The 16,704-nt window shown below is 51.2% G+C and overlaps 1 protein-coding gene across 1 annotated transcript; it reads left to right on the forward strand.

Annotated features, from left to right (window-relative positions):
- On the forward strand, positions 1-16,627 carry CC2H21orf58 (chromosome C2 C21orf58 homolog). Its single transcript, XM_045501075.1, has 8 exons — positions 1-242; positions 1,323-1,383; positions 2,576-2,649; positions 3,455-3,628; positions 7,432-7,543; positions 13,535-13,656; positions 14,189-14,361; positions 14,766-16,627. The coding sequence occupies exons 1-8, from the start codon at positions 183-185 to the stop codon at positions 14,809-14,811; spliced, it is 822 nt and encodes a 273-aa protein (XP_045357031.1). The 5' UTR covers positions 1-182; the 3' UTR covers positions 14,812-16,627.
- Positions 16,628-16,704: the final 77 nt, after the last annotated feature.

Raw genomic sequence — 16,704 nt, forward strand, 5'->3', positions numbered from 1 at the left:
CCCTCTCACATGCTCCAGCAGAGGCCAGTCTCCAGGAGGTAAACCAAGCCCAGCTCAGGAATCCTTCAAAGACACCAGGGTTGGGGCTGCTTCTGTCCAGTTGAGCAGTTCTTTCTTCTAGATACCCTGAAAACCAGGGAGGGAGGTGGGCCTGGTGGCGTCCCTCCTCTTACAGTCCAAGAATGCTGGACTCCTCAGTGGCAGATGCAATGACCCGACTGACCCTAAAACTCTTAGAGAAGGTAAGACGGGGGAGGCGGGGTAATCGTGTTTTTAACAACTTGTCAAAGAAGCACAGATATACAAGGTAAGTTATACCTGTGAGTATACTCCTTCCAAAGCAAAATGCTTTGCAATGGTTTTCAGCCTCATGATGAAGGACTATGGTTTCTTGGGTATTTTTCTCTGCATTTATGCAGAATCAACTATGTTCTTCTGGCAGTTTCTCAGCCAGGAGGTTGTTTGCACCCCCAGGCCAGAACATTTCCAGGGTCCCACAGAACTCCCCTGCAGAGCCTCCCAGCTTTAGTGTTTGAGAGAAGCCAAGCCCTGACCGGTGCAGGATCCGAAGCCTCATAGGCTGGCCCTGGGACCCATCCTGAGCCCCTATCCTACCCTGCAGGTTCTGTTGGTCCCTGGCCAGCCTGCCCTCACAGGCACCCAGCTCAGTGCCCTTCCTTCCATGGGACCCATGGGCCAACTTGGAGGGGCTGGCAGAAGTCACCCCAACATGGGCCCAGACTGTGCTGCTCAGCCCAGGGCTCAGGTGATCAGAGGTGGTCAGGGACACGGAGCTGGCCTAGGTCAAGCTCTTCAGAAAGCTGCTGGAAAGGGACCATACAGGGGTGCCTGGGCGGCTCAGTCGGTTAAGCACCCGACTCTTGATGTTGGCTCAGGTTGTGATCTCGTGGTTTGAGATCGAGCCCCACATCAGGCTCTGCTCTGACAGCATGAAGCCTATTTGGGATTCTCTCTCGTCCACTCTCTCTCTGACCCACCCTCCCTCAAAATAAATAAACAAACTTTAAAGAGGAGGGGGCCTATATATCAGAGCACCTGCCCTTAGATTTCAAGGTGGAAAGTGTGTGTGCTGGACAGAAAGCGTAGCCTGCACAGTCCCTGCGACAGTAAAGGTGACCCTTGCCACCTGCCCTGCACCTCTGTCGCTCAGCATGTCTTGTCCCCAGTCACCTCCATGTGGGACACTGGGCCCTTTGGACCCTCGGTGGGGAGGTCATTCCGGGAGCATAGGGGCAGGTGCCCCTCATGCAGCGCAGACCCTGTCCACTCACACACTTTCCGTCCTGATCTTTTCGGCACAGAAACTGGAGCAAGAGCGTGAGAATGTGGAAGGGGGTTCTGAGGACCCTCACTCCGTGCCAGGTAAGAGCCCCGGGCTGCTTGGGGCCACACAGGCAGGCACGAGACATCCCCCCAGGTCCTTCCCGCCTCCTGACAACAGCAAGACTGTCCTTACACTTTTCCCTCATACTCAGAATTGAAAGGCTTTCATTTTCATCTTTGACACACACACACACACACACACAAACACACACACACACACACACACACACACACACACACAGGTGCTCTGCTGAGCACACCCTCATAGCTTATCACACCCTCACACAAACCCCAAGAGGGAATACATTCATCATTCCCATTTTGCAGATAAGGAAATAGAGGCCCAGAGCGATCTGATAATCTGCCCCAGGTTGCCCTGCTCAGAAGTGGCCACGTGTGGATCAGACCAATGTTGCTCTGAGCTTGTTCTAGGCTGGGTGGTTTGCAGGGCTCAGCCTGTCCGTCAAGTCATCACACCTTCAAATGCCCAGACCAGACACCCCTGTGTATCTGCCACACTGGCCTATAGTCAGACAGTGAGGCCACAGGAACCAGGGGAGGGGACCACTCTGCCTGGTGCCAGTGTCCAGGTTCAGGAACATCTGGGTGAGGTGCTAGGGAGTCCCTACAAAAACATCGTCTACTCTTCATCATGTGGATGTGTCCCTCTGGTGGTGGGGCTCTAGGCAACTTCCAAGGGCAGCAGGCAGAGCCCAGGACTCAAATCCAGACAGGAATTTCCAAACCAGGTCACTGACCAACGAACCCTGGAATGGGCCAGGGCAGTGGGGACTCCCGGGGAACCCCCATCCCTCAGAGGACACACTGCTATAGGCATCCTCTGCACTGGGGGTTAGGGTGGGGGTGGAGAATAGGTCTGCTGTGCCAGAGGAAGGATGGCCAGAGCCAGCCTGGGATCCACCAGACCTCGTTCAGAATGCCCTCTTGAGGGGCACCCCTCCCTCAGGATGCTGCAGATGACATTACTGAGGCTTGGTGGACCACACCAGCCTCCAGGCTGCTTGGGGGCCCCCAGGGGGCTCCGGGTGGCAGGGGGCCAGACTCATGGCCCAATTGCGCTCACTACCAGGACCGGTGAGGCCTCCCCCCTCTCCCCAGTGTCCAGCAGAGCCTCTGTGACAGGGGCAATGCAGTGCTCGGGCCCCGAGTGGAAACCTGCACGAGAGGACTTGCAGCTCATTTCCGGAAATAAGATGATCATTCCCTGCAGGAAATGAGGACAGGCCGGATGCAGCTGTACTGAGTGCTCTGAGGAGGAGGAAAGACCTTCTGCAGAGACTCTGGGTAGGCCGGTGTCCTGTGCCGCGTGGAGCTCTGGGGCTGAAGCTGGGGGCCACCGGGCCCAGGCCAGAGGCACAGGGAGGGCTTCCTGGAGGAAACGCTGGTTCCCTGAGGTCTGTTGACTTGTGGGTGGGTGACTGACGGATCCTGAGCAGCCAGGAGACTGCGCACCTAATCACAGAAGAGAAAGCAAGATATGCGCGCACCTGTTCTCTAGTCGGGGTGTTAGCTGAAAAACCCTGCTTTGGTTGCACGTATCCACGGTGGAAGTGCTGTGCCGAGGACCCGGTTCCGACAGGAGGTGGGATTTCAGGACGGCCGAGGGCCTCCTCCAGACTGAATGCACCAGCAATAGGGAATGACCGTGGGAAGTGGCAAATGGCATCCACACGGACGGTTATGATGAAATACTGCTTTGTGGTGACGCTGGAAAGAGAGAACATACTCTGTTGACCGGGAGAAAAGCACAGCTGGACACTAGTTCATGTTTTTTCATAAAACACGGACGGACAGGCTGAGCTAAAAAGAAGCGTTATCCCCTCCCCACCCCGTGCAAGAAGGTTTGTCGTCATGTGTCCCCCACGCGCAGAGCCCGGCCCCTGTCCCAGAGAGACCGTGCTCTTCGTGGGGCAGGTCAGCAGTGCCGGGCAGCCCTGAGGCCCGCCCCGCATGGAGGACCACACTTCTGTGCGTGGGCTCTGCTGTGCCAGGCGGGGTGGGGACGCCCCTCCCCCGTCTCCCCCTTCCGTGTCTGCGTGTCTGCGGCACTCCCTCCCTGGGTGCAGCGGGCCCTGCCTTGGTGTTGCAGGAACAGCACCTCCTGGAGGAGGTGTCCCAGCCCCGAGCCCGAGCCCCGAGCGGGGTGAACAGAGGAGGAGCCTGGGGATCAGCACTGCCCCCAGAGGTGGCCCCGGCGGGCATCCGCCCTGCTGTCTCCCCACCCCCGCCAGCCCTGGAGCCACCACACATTATCCAACACTCAGTAAGTCTTCGTGATGAAGCGGGGGCGGAACCAACGTGGGGAGGATGCGGGGCCTACAGAGCCCAGCTCCTTCCTCGAGGCCCACCTTGGCGGCATTATGAACGGGCTCTGAAGAGGGTGGGTCGGCTAGGAGCCAAGAGTGGCTGCGTGTCCCATGTCCCAGGCACTGCACAGGGCCCTCCGTGGCTCCTCTGTGCAACCCTCACAGGTGCCCTGACAACTGGCTTTGGGGAAGGGGTGGTCTCATCCCCCTCATTACAGATGAGAGGCTGGGGTCTCCATTCAGCCTTCCTGACTGCCAGGTCCTAACCTGTGCACCAAGAACAGAAGTATTCAGCATCAGGAGGGCCCTGAATTTGGGGAAGAAGTGTGTCCACGCTTTCTCAAAATTTCATAATGACCAGAGGAGCCTAAGACCCTAATTTCAAGGGCAGAATTTTATTTTTTATACATACATATTCAATTTTTTTTAATATTTATTTTTGAGAAAGAGAGAGACAGAATGTGAGACAGAGAGAGAGGGAGAGACAGAATGTGAGACAGAGAGAGAGGGAGACACAGAATCCAAAGCAGGCTCCAGGCTCTGAGCTGTCAGCACAGAACCCGACATGGGGCTCAAACTCACGCACCGTCAGATCATGACCTGAGCCCAAGTCAGAAACTCAACCGACTGAGCCAGGTGCCCCAATATATACATACATATTTTAAAGTTTATTTATTTTGAGAGAAAGTGCACACACAAGCGGGGGAGGGGCAGCCAGCGAGGGAGAGAGAGAATCCCAAGCAGGATCCATGCTGTCGGCGCAGCGCAGAGCCTTAGGCAGGGCTCGAACCCAAGAACCATGAGATCATGAACTGAGCAGAGATCAAGAGTCACCCAGTGAGCCACCCAGATGCTCCAAGGGCAGAATTTAAAAAGGTAAAAGAGTGGTCCAATTTTGGGAACCTCATACCTTTATTCGGCCTCTGGGTTGTAAGCAAAGGAAAGGAACTGACTTTCTTCAGCAAAAGGGAATGTGTTGGAGGGCAGGGGAGTGCAGGGAAAGGACAGAAATCTGGGACATGACACATAAAAGCCTCAGGGAGAAGAGAAGGCCGAGGAGGTGTGCAGGACCAAGTTGAGAAGGTCTGGACCTGCTGACCAGGGAGACTATTGGTGCCAGCAGGCTGGGTCCATGACCTGGAGGGCATTTGTTCTTTGGAAGAAGACCCTGGCAGCACATGGCTGAGGGAAGAAAATGGGAAGGGGCAATTCAGATCAGGGAGAGACCTGTGCTAATGGAGGCCCTAGAGGCCCCTTCGCCCCTGGGCTGTCTGTGTCCAGGTTCCAGATATCCTCAGCCTGCGCCTTCAGGTGTCCCAGCAGCTAGAGCCTCTTTTTGGGAGTGGTGGGGTGGTGGGGGTGTAGGGGCAAGAGCCTCCCCCTACTCAAACCCACTTACACTTACTGCCTTTCACCAGGGCCCGGTCCTGCTTGCATGTTTCAGTCTCAGCCCCAGGGACAAGCAGAGGATGGGAGGGGCCTTTGGTTGTTACAGTGAATTTCCTTGAGGCTGGATTCAGAGACTCTGAGGTAGGATGTCCTCCAAGCCATGAAGGCGTAGTCCCATCAGACTCTGCGGTGGATAGCAAAGCGTGGCTATGGGCCAAAGTTGGCTTGCCATCTGCTTTTGTACAACCTGTAAGCTAAGAATTGTCTTATGTTTTTAGATGTTTGGGGGGAAAAATCAAAAGAAGAAGAATAGTTTGTAACACATGAAAATGATATGAAATGCAAATCTCAGTGCCCATATTGAAGTTTCATTGGTCCAGTCTTGCCTGTCTATGGCTGCCTCCAGGATACGATGGCAGAGTTGAGTGGTTTGCAACTGAGGCCATATGGCCCATAGAGTCAAAACTATTTATTTTCTGGCCCTCCACAGAAAATGTTTGTCAGCCCCTGCTCTATGCCATCATTTCTATGAACTGGGAAAGAAAGGACAAGGTCAGGGCCTTGTTCGTGCAGGAAAAGAGTAAAATAGAAAATAGAAGTCTTTGGTGCGTGATCAACACCTAGTGTGTGCTTGAAATTGTACATTTATTTTAACTCAAGAGAGAAGCCAGGACTTATTTTTATGACCTGTTCCGTGGCTGCCTCTATTGAGGCAGGATTAATGAAACCAGACAGTCATTAGCTTAGCCTACTGAAGACAGGAAATGTGGGGAACATTAAAAACCATGTAATTGCTAAATAGATATTGAGTCCAGGTATCACATAGGACATGGCGTGCTATAAATATTTGTATCTAGCCCCAAATTCGTATGTTGAAGTTCTAACTTCCAATGTGACCATATTTGGAGATAGCGCCTGTGAAGAGGTATACAAGGTTCAATGAGGTAATAAATGTGAGATCCTAGTCCAATGGGGCTGGTATCCTCAACGTTTATTTATTTTGGGGACAGAGAGAGACAGAGCATGAACGGGGGAGGGGCAGAGAGAGAGGGAGACACAGAATCGGAAACAGGCTCCAGGCTCTGAGCCATCAGCCCAGAGCCCGACGCGGGGCTCGAACTCACGGACCGCGAGATCGTGACCTGGCTGAAGTCGGACGCTCAACCGACTGCGCCACCCAGGCGCCCCAAGGGCTGGTATCCTCAAAAAAGGAGGAAGGGATGGGGCGCCCGGGTGGCTCAGTCGGTTAAGTGGCCAGCTTTGGCTCAGGTCATGATCTCATGGCTCGTGAGACCATGTCTTAGTCTGCTAGGGCTGCCATAACAAAGTGCCACAAACCAGGCAGCTGAAACAGCAGAAATTTGTTTTCTCACAGTTTTGGAGTCTGGATGTCCAAGATCAAGGTGCCAGCCAATCAGGTTCCTGGAGAGAGTTCTCTTCCGGCTTGCAGACAGCTGCCATTTCACTGTTGTCACATGGCAGACAGAGAGTTCGCTAGCATTTCTTCCTCTTTAAAAAAAAAAAAGTTTAATGTTTATTTTTGAGAAAGGGTGAGCACAAGCCGGGCAGGGGCAGAGAGAGGGGGTGACAGAGGATCTGAAGCGGCGGGCTCTGTGCTGACAGATGAGAGCCCGATGCGAGGCTCAAACTCATGAGCCATGAGATCATGACCTGAGCCAAAGCTGGCCACTTAACCGACTGAGCCACCCGGGCGCCCCATCCCTTCCTCCTTTTTTGGGGATACCAGCCCCATTGGACTAGGATCTCACATTTATTACCTCATTGAACCTTGTATACCTCTTCACAGGCGCTATCTCCAAATATGGTCACATTGGAAGTTAGAACTTCAACATATGAATTTGGGGCTAGATACAAATATTTAAAACACGCCATGTCCTATGTGATACCTGGACTCAAATGTCTATTCAGCAATCTATTCAATGTGTTGGGTTAACCAGTTAAGTTCCTCTTGGGGGTGCCTGGGTGGCTCAGTTGGTTGAGCATCCAACGCTTGATCTCAGCTCAGGTCTTGATCTCAGGGCTGTGAATTCAAGCGCCATGTTGGACTCCATGCTGTGTGTGAAGCCTACTTAAAAAGATGATAAAGTTCCTTTTGGATGGATGGATAAATGAATGGATGGGTGGTGGGCAGATGGGTGGGTGATGGATGGGAGAGTAGAGAGACGGGTGGGTGGGCAGGTGGATGGTAGGTAACTAGGTGGGTGGACTTGTGGGTGAATGGATGGGTGGGCAGGTGGATGGGTAGGTGATGGATAGGTAGAGATGGATGGTTAGGTGGGTGGGTGGATGCTGTAGAACTCTCTCCTAGGGCATGTTTAGTTTAAGAAACTAATCATCTGGCTCTTTTTAGGTCCCCCAGCCTCCTGCCACCATTATTCAACAACTACCTCAGCAGCCACTCATCGCACAGATTCCCCCTCTCCAGGCCTTCCCCACTCAAAGGTCAGGAAGTATTAAGGAAGGTAAGTGTTCCAGGAATGCAAACTGGTACAGCTTCTCTGGAAAACAGTATGGAGGTTTCTCAAAAAATTAAAAATAGAACAACCTTATGACCCAGCAATTTCACTGTCAGGTATTTATCCAAAGGATTCAAAAATGCTGACTCAAAGGGGCACATTCACCCCAATGTTATTAGCAGCATTATTGACAATAGCCAAATTATGGAAAGAGCCCAAATGTCCATTGATGGATGAATGGATAAAGAAGATGTGGTGGATAAAGAAGATGTGGTACACACACACACACACACACACACACACACACGATGGAGTATTACTCGGTTATCAACAAGAATGAAATCATGCCACCTGCAATAATGTGCATGGAACTAGAGGGTATTATGCTAAGTGAAGTAAGTCAGAGAAAAACAAATATCATATGATTTCACTCATATGGAATTTAAGAAACAAAACAGATGAACGTATGGGAAGGGAAGGAAAAATAAGATAAAAAGAGGGAGGCAAACCATAAGAGACTCTTAGATACAGAGAAAAAACTGAGGGTTGCTGGAGGGGAAGTCGGGGGGATGGGCTAAATAGGTAAAGGGCATTAAGGAGGGCACTTGTTGGAACGAGCACTGGTGTTATATGTAGGGGATGAATCACTGGATTCTACTCCTGAAATCGTTACTACACTGTATGCTGACTAACTTGAATGTAAACAAAATTAAAAACTTTTTGAAAAAGGAAGGTAAGGGTTCCCTATTAATACTGTTATGGGTTTACAAAATTCTCTATCGAAACAAAAAATATTTTTGTAAACAGGATAGTCATTTAGGGTCAGCTTTTGGCTATTCGACTGAAGTTATATATTAGCAACATGAAAATAATTTTAACTTTAAGAAAAGTTATCTCATATGATGGATATTGCCAATGGAAGAAAACAAGAACCAGGAACTGAGTGGAAGGGGCTCCAATCCCAGCTCATCTGATTATTAGCTATATGAACACCTTGGCTAAATTGTTTCTCCTTTTAAATGAGTTTTAAATATTTGAGATTAAAACCACTTTATCGAGATGACAAATTGCACACATTTAAAGTGTCCAGTCTGATGAGTGCGAACAGACGTGTATTTCCATGAACCCATCACTAATGGAGCAGTGAGCACACTTACCCCCCAGAAGCTTCCTCCCTGACAACTAATGGTATGAGGATCTAGGAGCAGACCCTCACGTGGAATCCTCTGGTCAGTGTTCTCCATTCTGTCCCAGTGACTAAGAGAACTGGTTTCGTTACCGTAGCTCCATCCAAGGTTGTAATGTGTGCCGGGCCTGACGCGTAGGCTGCCCCGTGACTCAGCCAGGGGTGCTGTCCACGCTGCAGCCCCTAGAAGGTGCCCAGGAGCTGCTGAGCACGGCCGGCCTGTGCGCTCAGAGGCGGTCCTGCTAGGGCTCTCCATCCCTCTTTGCTGGTTTTTCCAGATGAACCTTATTGGTAGTCTGTCAGTTTCCAAAGGCAAACTGAGCAAAACCACGTGTGTGCGAATGCCTGTATGCCTTCCGAGAGAAAAGGTGTCATTAAAAATCAGTGGTAGGGGCGCCTGGGTGGCTCAGTCAGTTAAGCGGCTGACTTCGGCTCAGGTCATGATCTCAGTGGTCTGTGAGTTTGAGCCCCGTGTCGGGCTCTGTGCTGACAGCTCAGAGCCTGGAGCCTGTTTCAGATTCTGTGTCTCCCTCTCTCTGACCCTCCCCCGTTCATGCTCTGTCTCTCTCTCTGTCTCAAAAATAAATAAACGTTAAAAAAAATTTTTTTTTAAAAAATCAGTGGTAAAAAATGGAATGTGTGATACGTGCCTAGCTATTTAGACAAATTAATGTCAGTCCTCCAACTCCTTATACCAAAACAAATTTCAACCAGATCAAGTATTTGAATGTAAAAATATGAACTCTCAAAAGTACTCTAACAACCACTTTGGAGAACTGGTGGCCTTTTTAAAAATTGCAATATCATAGACCGTATTCCTTGTACTGTGCCTTTTATTCCCATGACTTACTCACCCCATAACTGGAGGCCTGTATCTCTCTTGCCTTCACCCATTTTCCCCAACTCCCCCTCCCCTCCGGCAACCATCAGACTGTTCTCTGCATTTATGGGTCTGATTCTGCTTTTTTTCCTTTCTTTTGGTTCCCTTTATTGGGCCTTAGTACAAAGTTGAGCAAGTGGCCTCTTGAGCTCCTTCTCTCCCAGCGACAGGAACCGGGAACAGCGTCGCTCCCCTCCTCTGGCTCGGCTGTTACTGCTCTCTATTTGTCCTCTGGGAAAACTCCCTAGCATGATTTCATACAGAAATACTGTTTGAACTTACCTGGTCTTTCCACTTACTTTTGTTGAATCTCAGACCGCCCTTCTAGAATTGACTTCTGTCATGTTGAAATCCTTTCCAAGTTCATTTAGAACAGACTCTGGAAGCTCCCTCCGTGTTTGCTTTCTGGCAAATGTTTTTATCCTCTCCCTACCCCCCCCCCCTTTTTTTTTTTTTAACATTTATTTATTTATTTTTGAGAAAGAGCATGAGCCCGGAGGGGCAGAGGGGGAGAGACAGATCCCAAGCAGGCTCTACACTCAGTGTGGAGCCCGTCACAGGGCCTCATCCCATGACTGACTGTCAGATCACAACCTGAGCCGAAATCGAGAGTCAGATGGATGCTTAACTGCCTGAGCCACCCAGGGGCCCAAATTTCCCCTTGTTCTTAAATACCAGTTTAACTGGATATTCAGATCTAGATTGTTATCTTCTCTCAACACTTTCTGAGGACCCTTGTGATTACATTGGGCTAACACAGATAATACAGGATAATCTCTTCATCTCAAGATTCTTTCATAAAAATTAATCAATTTAAAAAATTGTAGGGGCGCCTGGGTGGCTCAGTCGGTTGGGTGTCCGACTTCGGCTCAGGTCATGATCTCACAGTCTGTGAGTTTGAGCCCCGCGTTGGGCTCTGTGCTGACAGCTCGGAGCCCGGAGCCTGCTTAATAGATTCTGTGTCTCCCTCTCTCTCTGACCCTCCCCCGTTCATGTTCTATCTCTCTCTGTCTCAAAATAAAAAACGTTAAAAAAAATTAAAAATAAATAATTGTAAAAAAACCCCATAAAACTTAGCATCTTACATGTTTAAGTAGTGTTAACTAGATTCACATTGTTGTGCAACAGATCTGTAGGACTTTCCACCTTGCAAAACTGAAACTGTATCCATTGAACAACTCCCCACTTCCCCTTCCTACCAGCCCCTAGCCCCCCCCATCCTACTCTCTTTGAATTGGATTACTCATATGAGAGGAATCATAGAGCGTTTGTCCTTCTGTGACTGGCTTATTTCACCTGGAATAACATGTCTGAGGTTTATCGTGTTGTGGCAGATGTCAGAATTTCCTTCCTTTTTAAGGCTGAATAATACTCCATCATAATAATACTCCATCATATGGATGGACCGCCTTCGCCTGCCAATGGATGCTTGGATTGCTTCCATCCTGAGACTCTTAAAAACATCCCTTTTACCATGTAATGGAACACAACTCACAGGATCCAGGCACTAGGATATGTACCTGTTGGGGGTCTATCATTCAGCTGACCACACTATCCAATCATGTTATTATCCCACAAATTATGGACCCATTCTTTTGGGGTTGGGTGTTCCAGTGTTTTCTGGCTGCTGCCACCACACGGTCTTATCTTGCAGTGAATGGGCATGTACATTTCTGGGGCACATGCCTAGGGATGAGATGTTTGGGTTAGGAAATACTGCCAGACAGTTTTCCAAAGTGGTAGTATCTGTTTACACTTCATAGGAGGGAATGTCATGGTGGGCATGTCATGGTAGCTCATTCTGATTTTAATTTGCACGTTATCTTGTCATATATTTATTGGCTGTAAACATCCTTTTTATGAAGTGCCCATTCAAGTATTTTGCCCATTTTTCTTCCAGGTCATCTGCCTCTCTCATTGGCTCATGTATTCTAACATGGATCCTTTTTGATACATGTAAAGCAGACGTTAAGTCTTTTTGTGGCCTGCCTTTCCCTTTCTTCGTCGTGTCTTTGGATGAACATGTTTTTAAGGCTTTTTCCTTTATGAATTAGTGCCTTTTCTGTCCTGTTTAAGAAATCTTTACCCACTAAAGGTCATGGAGATGTTCTTCCACAGTTTTGTTTACTTTTCTCATTTAGATTTATGACCCCCCTGGAATAGATTTTGTGTACTATGAGTTAGGGATTGGTGTTGTCTCTTGTCATGGGTATCAATTTGGCCCTGTGCCATTGGTGAAGACCCTAGCTCCCTGCAACACTGATGTGTGTCCCTTATCCTCAGGCAATAACATGGTGTGAGGCCCTTTCTGGACTCTTCTCCTCCAATCTTTCCTCAGTGGGAGGGAATCCCAGGGCTGCTTGGGGAAGCTTCCCTGAAGGTGGTGGGAAGCTTGTTGCCTCAGAATGGGGCTGCCCAGGCCCAAACTCGCGTGGGTCCCCTCAAGGGTCTTTGCCCAGAATGGAGCTGCCAGACTCAGCTTCTCCACTTTCTTATCTTGCAGGCATAAGAGTTCCCACAGCTTTGTTGCCATGGGAATCTGGGTCTCTGCCCCACCCCCATTGCTCCCAGGCCTGGGGCAAAATCTGTCAGTCAAGGGTCTCCAGAGAAGCAGAACCAACAGGATGTGTCTAGAGAGAGAGAAAGATGTATTTTGAGGAATTGGCTCATGTGATTACTGAGGCCTGGCTAGCCCAAAAGGACTGCTGCCTGCTGCCCACCCCAGTCCTGCCACGCCTGCAGGAGCCCCCGCCCCAGGCCGCCAGGCCCCTCTGCTTTGACTGGGAATGTGAGCGGTTTCTGGCACTGTCTGTAGGGAGGCCGACAGAGCCTGGGGCTGCCTCATTTCTAGGGCCTGGCTGCTGTGAAAGAACTCATGTTTATCTCTCACACTGACAAAAACGCACCTGTTTCATAGTATCCAGAAATGGTGAATGTGTTCGTTTCTTGGGGTGGCTGTAAGAAGAACCACAGGCCTGGGGGCTTAAAACAATAGAAATGTACTTTCTCTCACTCTGGAGACCAGAATTCTGAAATCCAGGTGGCCACGCGTCCAGGCTCCCTCCAGAGGTTCCAGGGGAGGGTCCATCCAGCAGTGGCGCTAGGCAGTCCTGGCCTGGCCGCGTGGCTCCCTTCTCTGCCTCATCTCCACGTGGCCTCTCCTCTGCTGTCTCAAACCTCCTCTGCCTCTCTTTGTGAAAACACTTGTCCTTGAATTTAGTGCCTACCTGGATAATTCAGGATGATCTCAAGATTCTTATTACACCTGCAAAGATCCTTTTTTTTTTTAAAGACCCTTTTCTAAATAAGGTCACATTCAGAGGTCTTGGGGATTAGAATGTGGACACACCTTTTGGAGGCCACCATGCAGCACAGGTGGACGTGAAGAAGCCGGTAGGAGGGGTGCAAAGTGGAGCAGCCTCTCGGGAGCCCAATTGGACACGTGCGACAACATTTTATCTTATTTTTAATTTTTCTAATGTTTATTTTTGAGACACACACACACACACACACACACACACACACACACAGAGCATGAGTGGGGGAAGGGCAGAGAGAGGGGGAGACACAGGATCGGAAGCAGGCTCCAGGCTCCGAGCTGTCAGCACAGAGCCTGACGTGGGGCTTGAACTCATGGACCGTGAGATCATGACCTGAGCTGAAGTCGGACGCTTAACGGACTGAGCCACCCAGGCGCCCCGTACATGTTAAAGCACATACATCCTCCAACCTAGAAGCTTCACACCTCAGAACACGCCCCCCCCCCCCCCCCGAGCCCTGCACAAAGACACCTGTGCTGAAAGGGCTTCTTGCTGATAGAGAGCTGCATCTGTCTCAACAAACGGGATGCTCTAAGGCTTTGTTCTCAGGAGTGGCCTGAGAATCTGCATGCAGTATGTGAATGACAGAGCCTCTCCCGCCTCTCCTTCAGACATGGTGGAGATGATGCTGATGCAGAATGCACAGATGCACCAGATCATTATGCAAAACCTGATGCTCAAAGCCCTGCCCTCTGGAAGATCACAGGCTGCCCCTCTGCATTCCACCCCACAGGTAGGCTCGGCTGGGGACGGGCAACAAGGCAAAGGAGACAGGCCAAATCAAAGCCAGAGGACCTGGGTGGCTTTTCTTCTGGAAGTCTGTGTATCTGTGCAACTCTGAGAAGCACATTTCTGACTCCTGGGTCCATGACCCGCTTGTGAATACCCCCTGCTCCCAGTCCCACCCAGATGCGGGATGAGTTCTGCATTTTGGGGCCCAGAAAGCTGTCTCGTAGAGCCGGGTGTGCTCTGCTGGAGCCTGGGCTTCTCCCCTCCCTTCCCTTCTTTCTTCCTATCTTCCCCTTGCCCTCCCCTCCTTCTCTTCCTCCATCCCCCTCCTCTACCCCTCCACCCCAACTCCCTCTACCCTTCTTCTCTTTGATGCCAATCCTGGGCTCTGACCGCCCCCCCTCCCCTTAGTTAGAAAGCAGGCAAAGGGAAAAAGGTGGACCCAGGGAGCAGCCTCTGTCCCTGTAGAAACGGGCCAGTGTGTGTACTGTGCCGAGTACCCACAGCGGGTTACCCCTGTCCTCCTGTGAGCCCAGAGGCAGAAGCCGCCCTCCGTGCATCACCACCACCACTATGCACCCCCAGCCCGGCTGCAGGCCTCCCCGGCGGGTTACTCCATGTGGCCCCCAGTGGTCTCAGCCACCATCCCCCCACCTGCTTCCGGCTTCCTGCACCACATGGCCGGCCCCTCCTTGGCAGCCCTTAGTGGGTAAGTCAAGGCCAGCTTCTTGGGTCTGTGGAGCGGGAGTACCCTAGGGCCTGGGTGGTACCTCCCCACCCCTGCTGACAAGCCAGGGGACCCCCGTCCTTGTCAGGTCCGTAGGCTGTAGCAGGGAATTTGGAAAGGCCCTGCTGTCTTCCAGAGGGAGGCAGGTGGGTCTTTGGCAGGATCAGCCCGTGGTGGTCGAGGGTTGAAAATGGACCCCATGCCCACCTCCAGGGAAGCTGCTTGTGGCCTGGGTCATTTGTTCAGCCCAGCAGGAGTGGTGCTGGGAGTATGAGCAGGGCTGTGGGGACCCCCACCTGAGCTCTGGCAGCACGACTCACCTGTAGCATGGTGTCTGTAAGCCAGGCCAGGGCAGTAACTGCACCCCGATATCTTGGCTTTCCTAGGGTGGCATCTGATGGCATCCTTCCCACACAGGCTCCGGGCCTGTGAAACTCCACGTGTGGGCTCGGTAAGCAGCAGGGTCCCAGTTCCCCAGCAGGTGTGGTCGGGGAGGCCCGGCAGAGGCCTGAGGCCTCGGCCCTGGATGCTGGACTGCCAGGCACGAGGAAATACAGGGATTTCACCAGGAGGGATGGCCCAGTTAGCCGCATAAACCGTTAAACCTTCCTGTGGAAGAAATACCAGAAACAAGTCAAATATGATGACGACTGGGAGGTCTGCCTGCCACGAGCGGCCGAGGTGAGGGCTCCTGCCAGTCTCAAGAAGTGAAGCAGACAGCAGTCGGGGATCTCTTGTGGGAGAGTATCTTTCCACGAGGGTCTGCGTGGCTCCTTCTACAAGTCAAACACCAAGTTGAATGTGGTTCCTTTCGAAGATGGCTGAGGAAAGGGAGCTTTCTCTGCATTTGTTCCTTTTGGTTCTGTCAGGGCTTCCGGTGTGAACGTCACCTTTAGTCTTTCTTCATTTTCTGTGACTTTTTTTTCTTGGTGGAATGATGTTCCCTTGACACGTTAATATAATTTTCACATGAACGTCACATTTAAATGTTACAGCTGTTTTCATCTACCCCTTTTGGGAAAACCGATTTTCCCCAAGTTCTGCACCAGCGAGAGCCCTGCCTCCTTGGACCCTGCAGGCTCGTGGGATGTTGGCCCGGGGAAGGGGATGACCACGTGGTGGTCAGGATGCCTCCAGGGCGGGAGGGCGGCAGGGGCCCCCACCACGTGCCTGGCACACGCATCTCTTGTGAAAGGCAATTAAAGGTCTGACTCCATTGCTGATTTTCACGTTGACTTTTTTTTTTATTAATTTTTTTAATGTTTATTTTTAAGAGACAGAGAGACAGAGCATGAGTGGGGGAGGGGCAGAGAGAGAGGGAGACACAGAAACCAAAGCAGGCTCAGGCTCCGAGCTGTCAGCACAGAGCCTGACATGGGGCTTGAACACATGAACCGTGAGATCATGACCTGAGCTGAAGTTGGCCGCTTAACCGACTGAGCCACCCAGGCGTCCCAACGTTGATGTTTTCTAACATGGCTTTTCTCAACACAATTGGGTTTTATTTCTCAACACAATTACTAATTAAATACAGGGAGGAAGTTTAACAGAAGTTGGATGTCTTTGGATGGCCTGATAAATTGGAAAAACTCAGTTTTGTCTGTGTCTTGAGTGAGGAAAACCCAGTCCTTCCTCGTGAATGTCCTTTACTCACACACAGAACAGGCACTTCTGTCACTTCTAGTTACCAGTCCTCTCCGGCATCACCAGGATGTCCTGCCATCCAACTCGGTTCTGACACTGTCCACCTGCATGAGGATGAAGTCCCACGAGACTGCCCCCCACCTCCCTCGCCAGCTGCAAGTGCAGTTGTCCCTGCTCCTGACCTGCTGGGTCAGGGAGCAGAGGTTCCCATGACCCCCTCTTCAGGTTCGATTACTTTGTCAGAGCTGTTCACAGAACTCAGGAAACACATTTGCCAGTTGAAGGATGTGATAAGGGGGTGGGGCAGGTCTGGGAGGGTCCCCTGCACAGGAGCCTCCATCACGTGGAGGTGGGGTGCGTCACCCTTTCAGCGTGGATGTGTTTACTCACTTGGAGGCTCTTGGGACCCTGCGCTACTGGGATTTATGGGGGCCTCCTCTCGTAGGCGTGCCTGCGAGATAGACTAACTGCATTTCCAGCCCTTCTCCCTCTCTGGAGAATGGGATGGGAGGAAGGGACTAACAGTTAACAAGCTTCCAATCATGGCAGGTCTTTCTGGGGGCCCGGGGCCCCCCCAGGAGCCCCTAAGAGTTGCCTCAGAACAGAAGACATGCCTATCACCCAAGAAATTACAAGGGTTTCAGGAGCCCTCGGTCCACAGGGATAAAGGAAACATCTTCC

The sequence above is a fragment of the Leopardus geoffroyi genome, chromosome C2 (assembly GCF_018350155.1).
Source record: "Leopardus geoffroyi isolate Oge1 chromosome C2, O.geoffroyi_Oge1_pat1.0, whole genome shotgun sequence".
Classification (NCBI taxonomy): Eukaryota; Metazoa; Chordata; class Mammalia; order Carnivora; family Felidae; genus Leopardus; species Leopardus geoffroyi.

Bases quoted from the DNA above. Each gene is read 5' to 3' on its own strand.
- CC2H21orf58 (XM_045501075.1), top strand. From the start codon at position 183: ATGCTGGACTCCTCAGTGGCAGATGCAATGACCCGACTGACCCTAAAA. The intron at 243-1,322 runs GTAAGACGGGGG...TTTTCGGCACAG, and splicing joins CCCTAAAACTCTTAGAGAAG to AAACTGGAGCAAGAGCGTGA. The intron at 2,650-3,454 runs GTAGGCCGGTGT...TTGGTGTTGCAG, and splicing joins ACCTTCTGCAGAGACTCTGG to GAACAGCACCTCCTGGAGGA.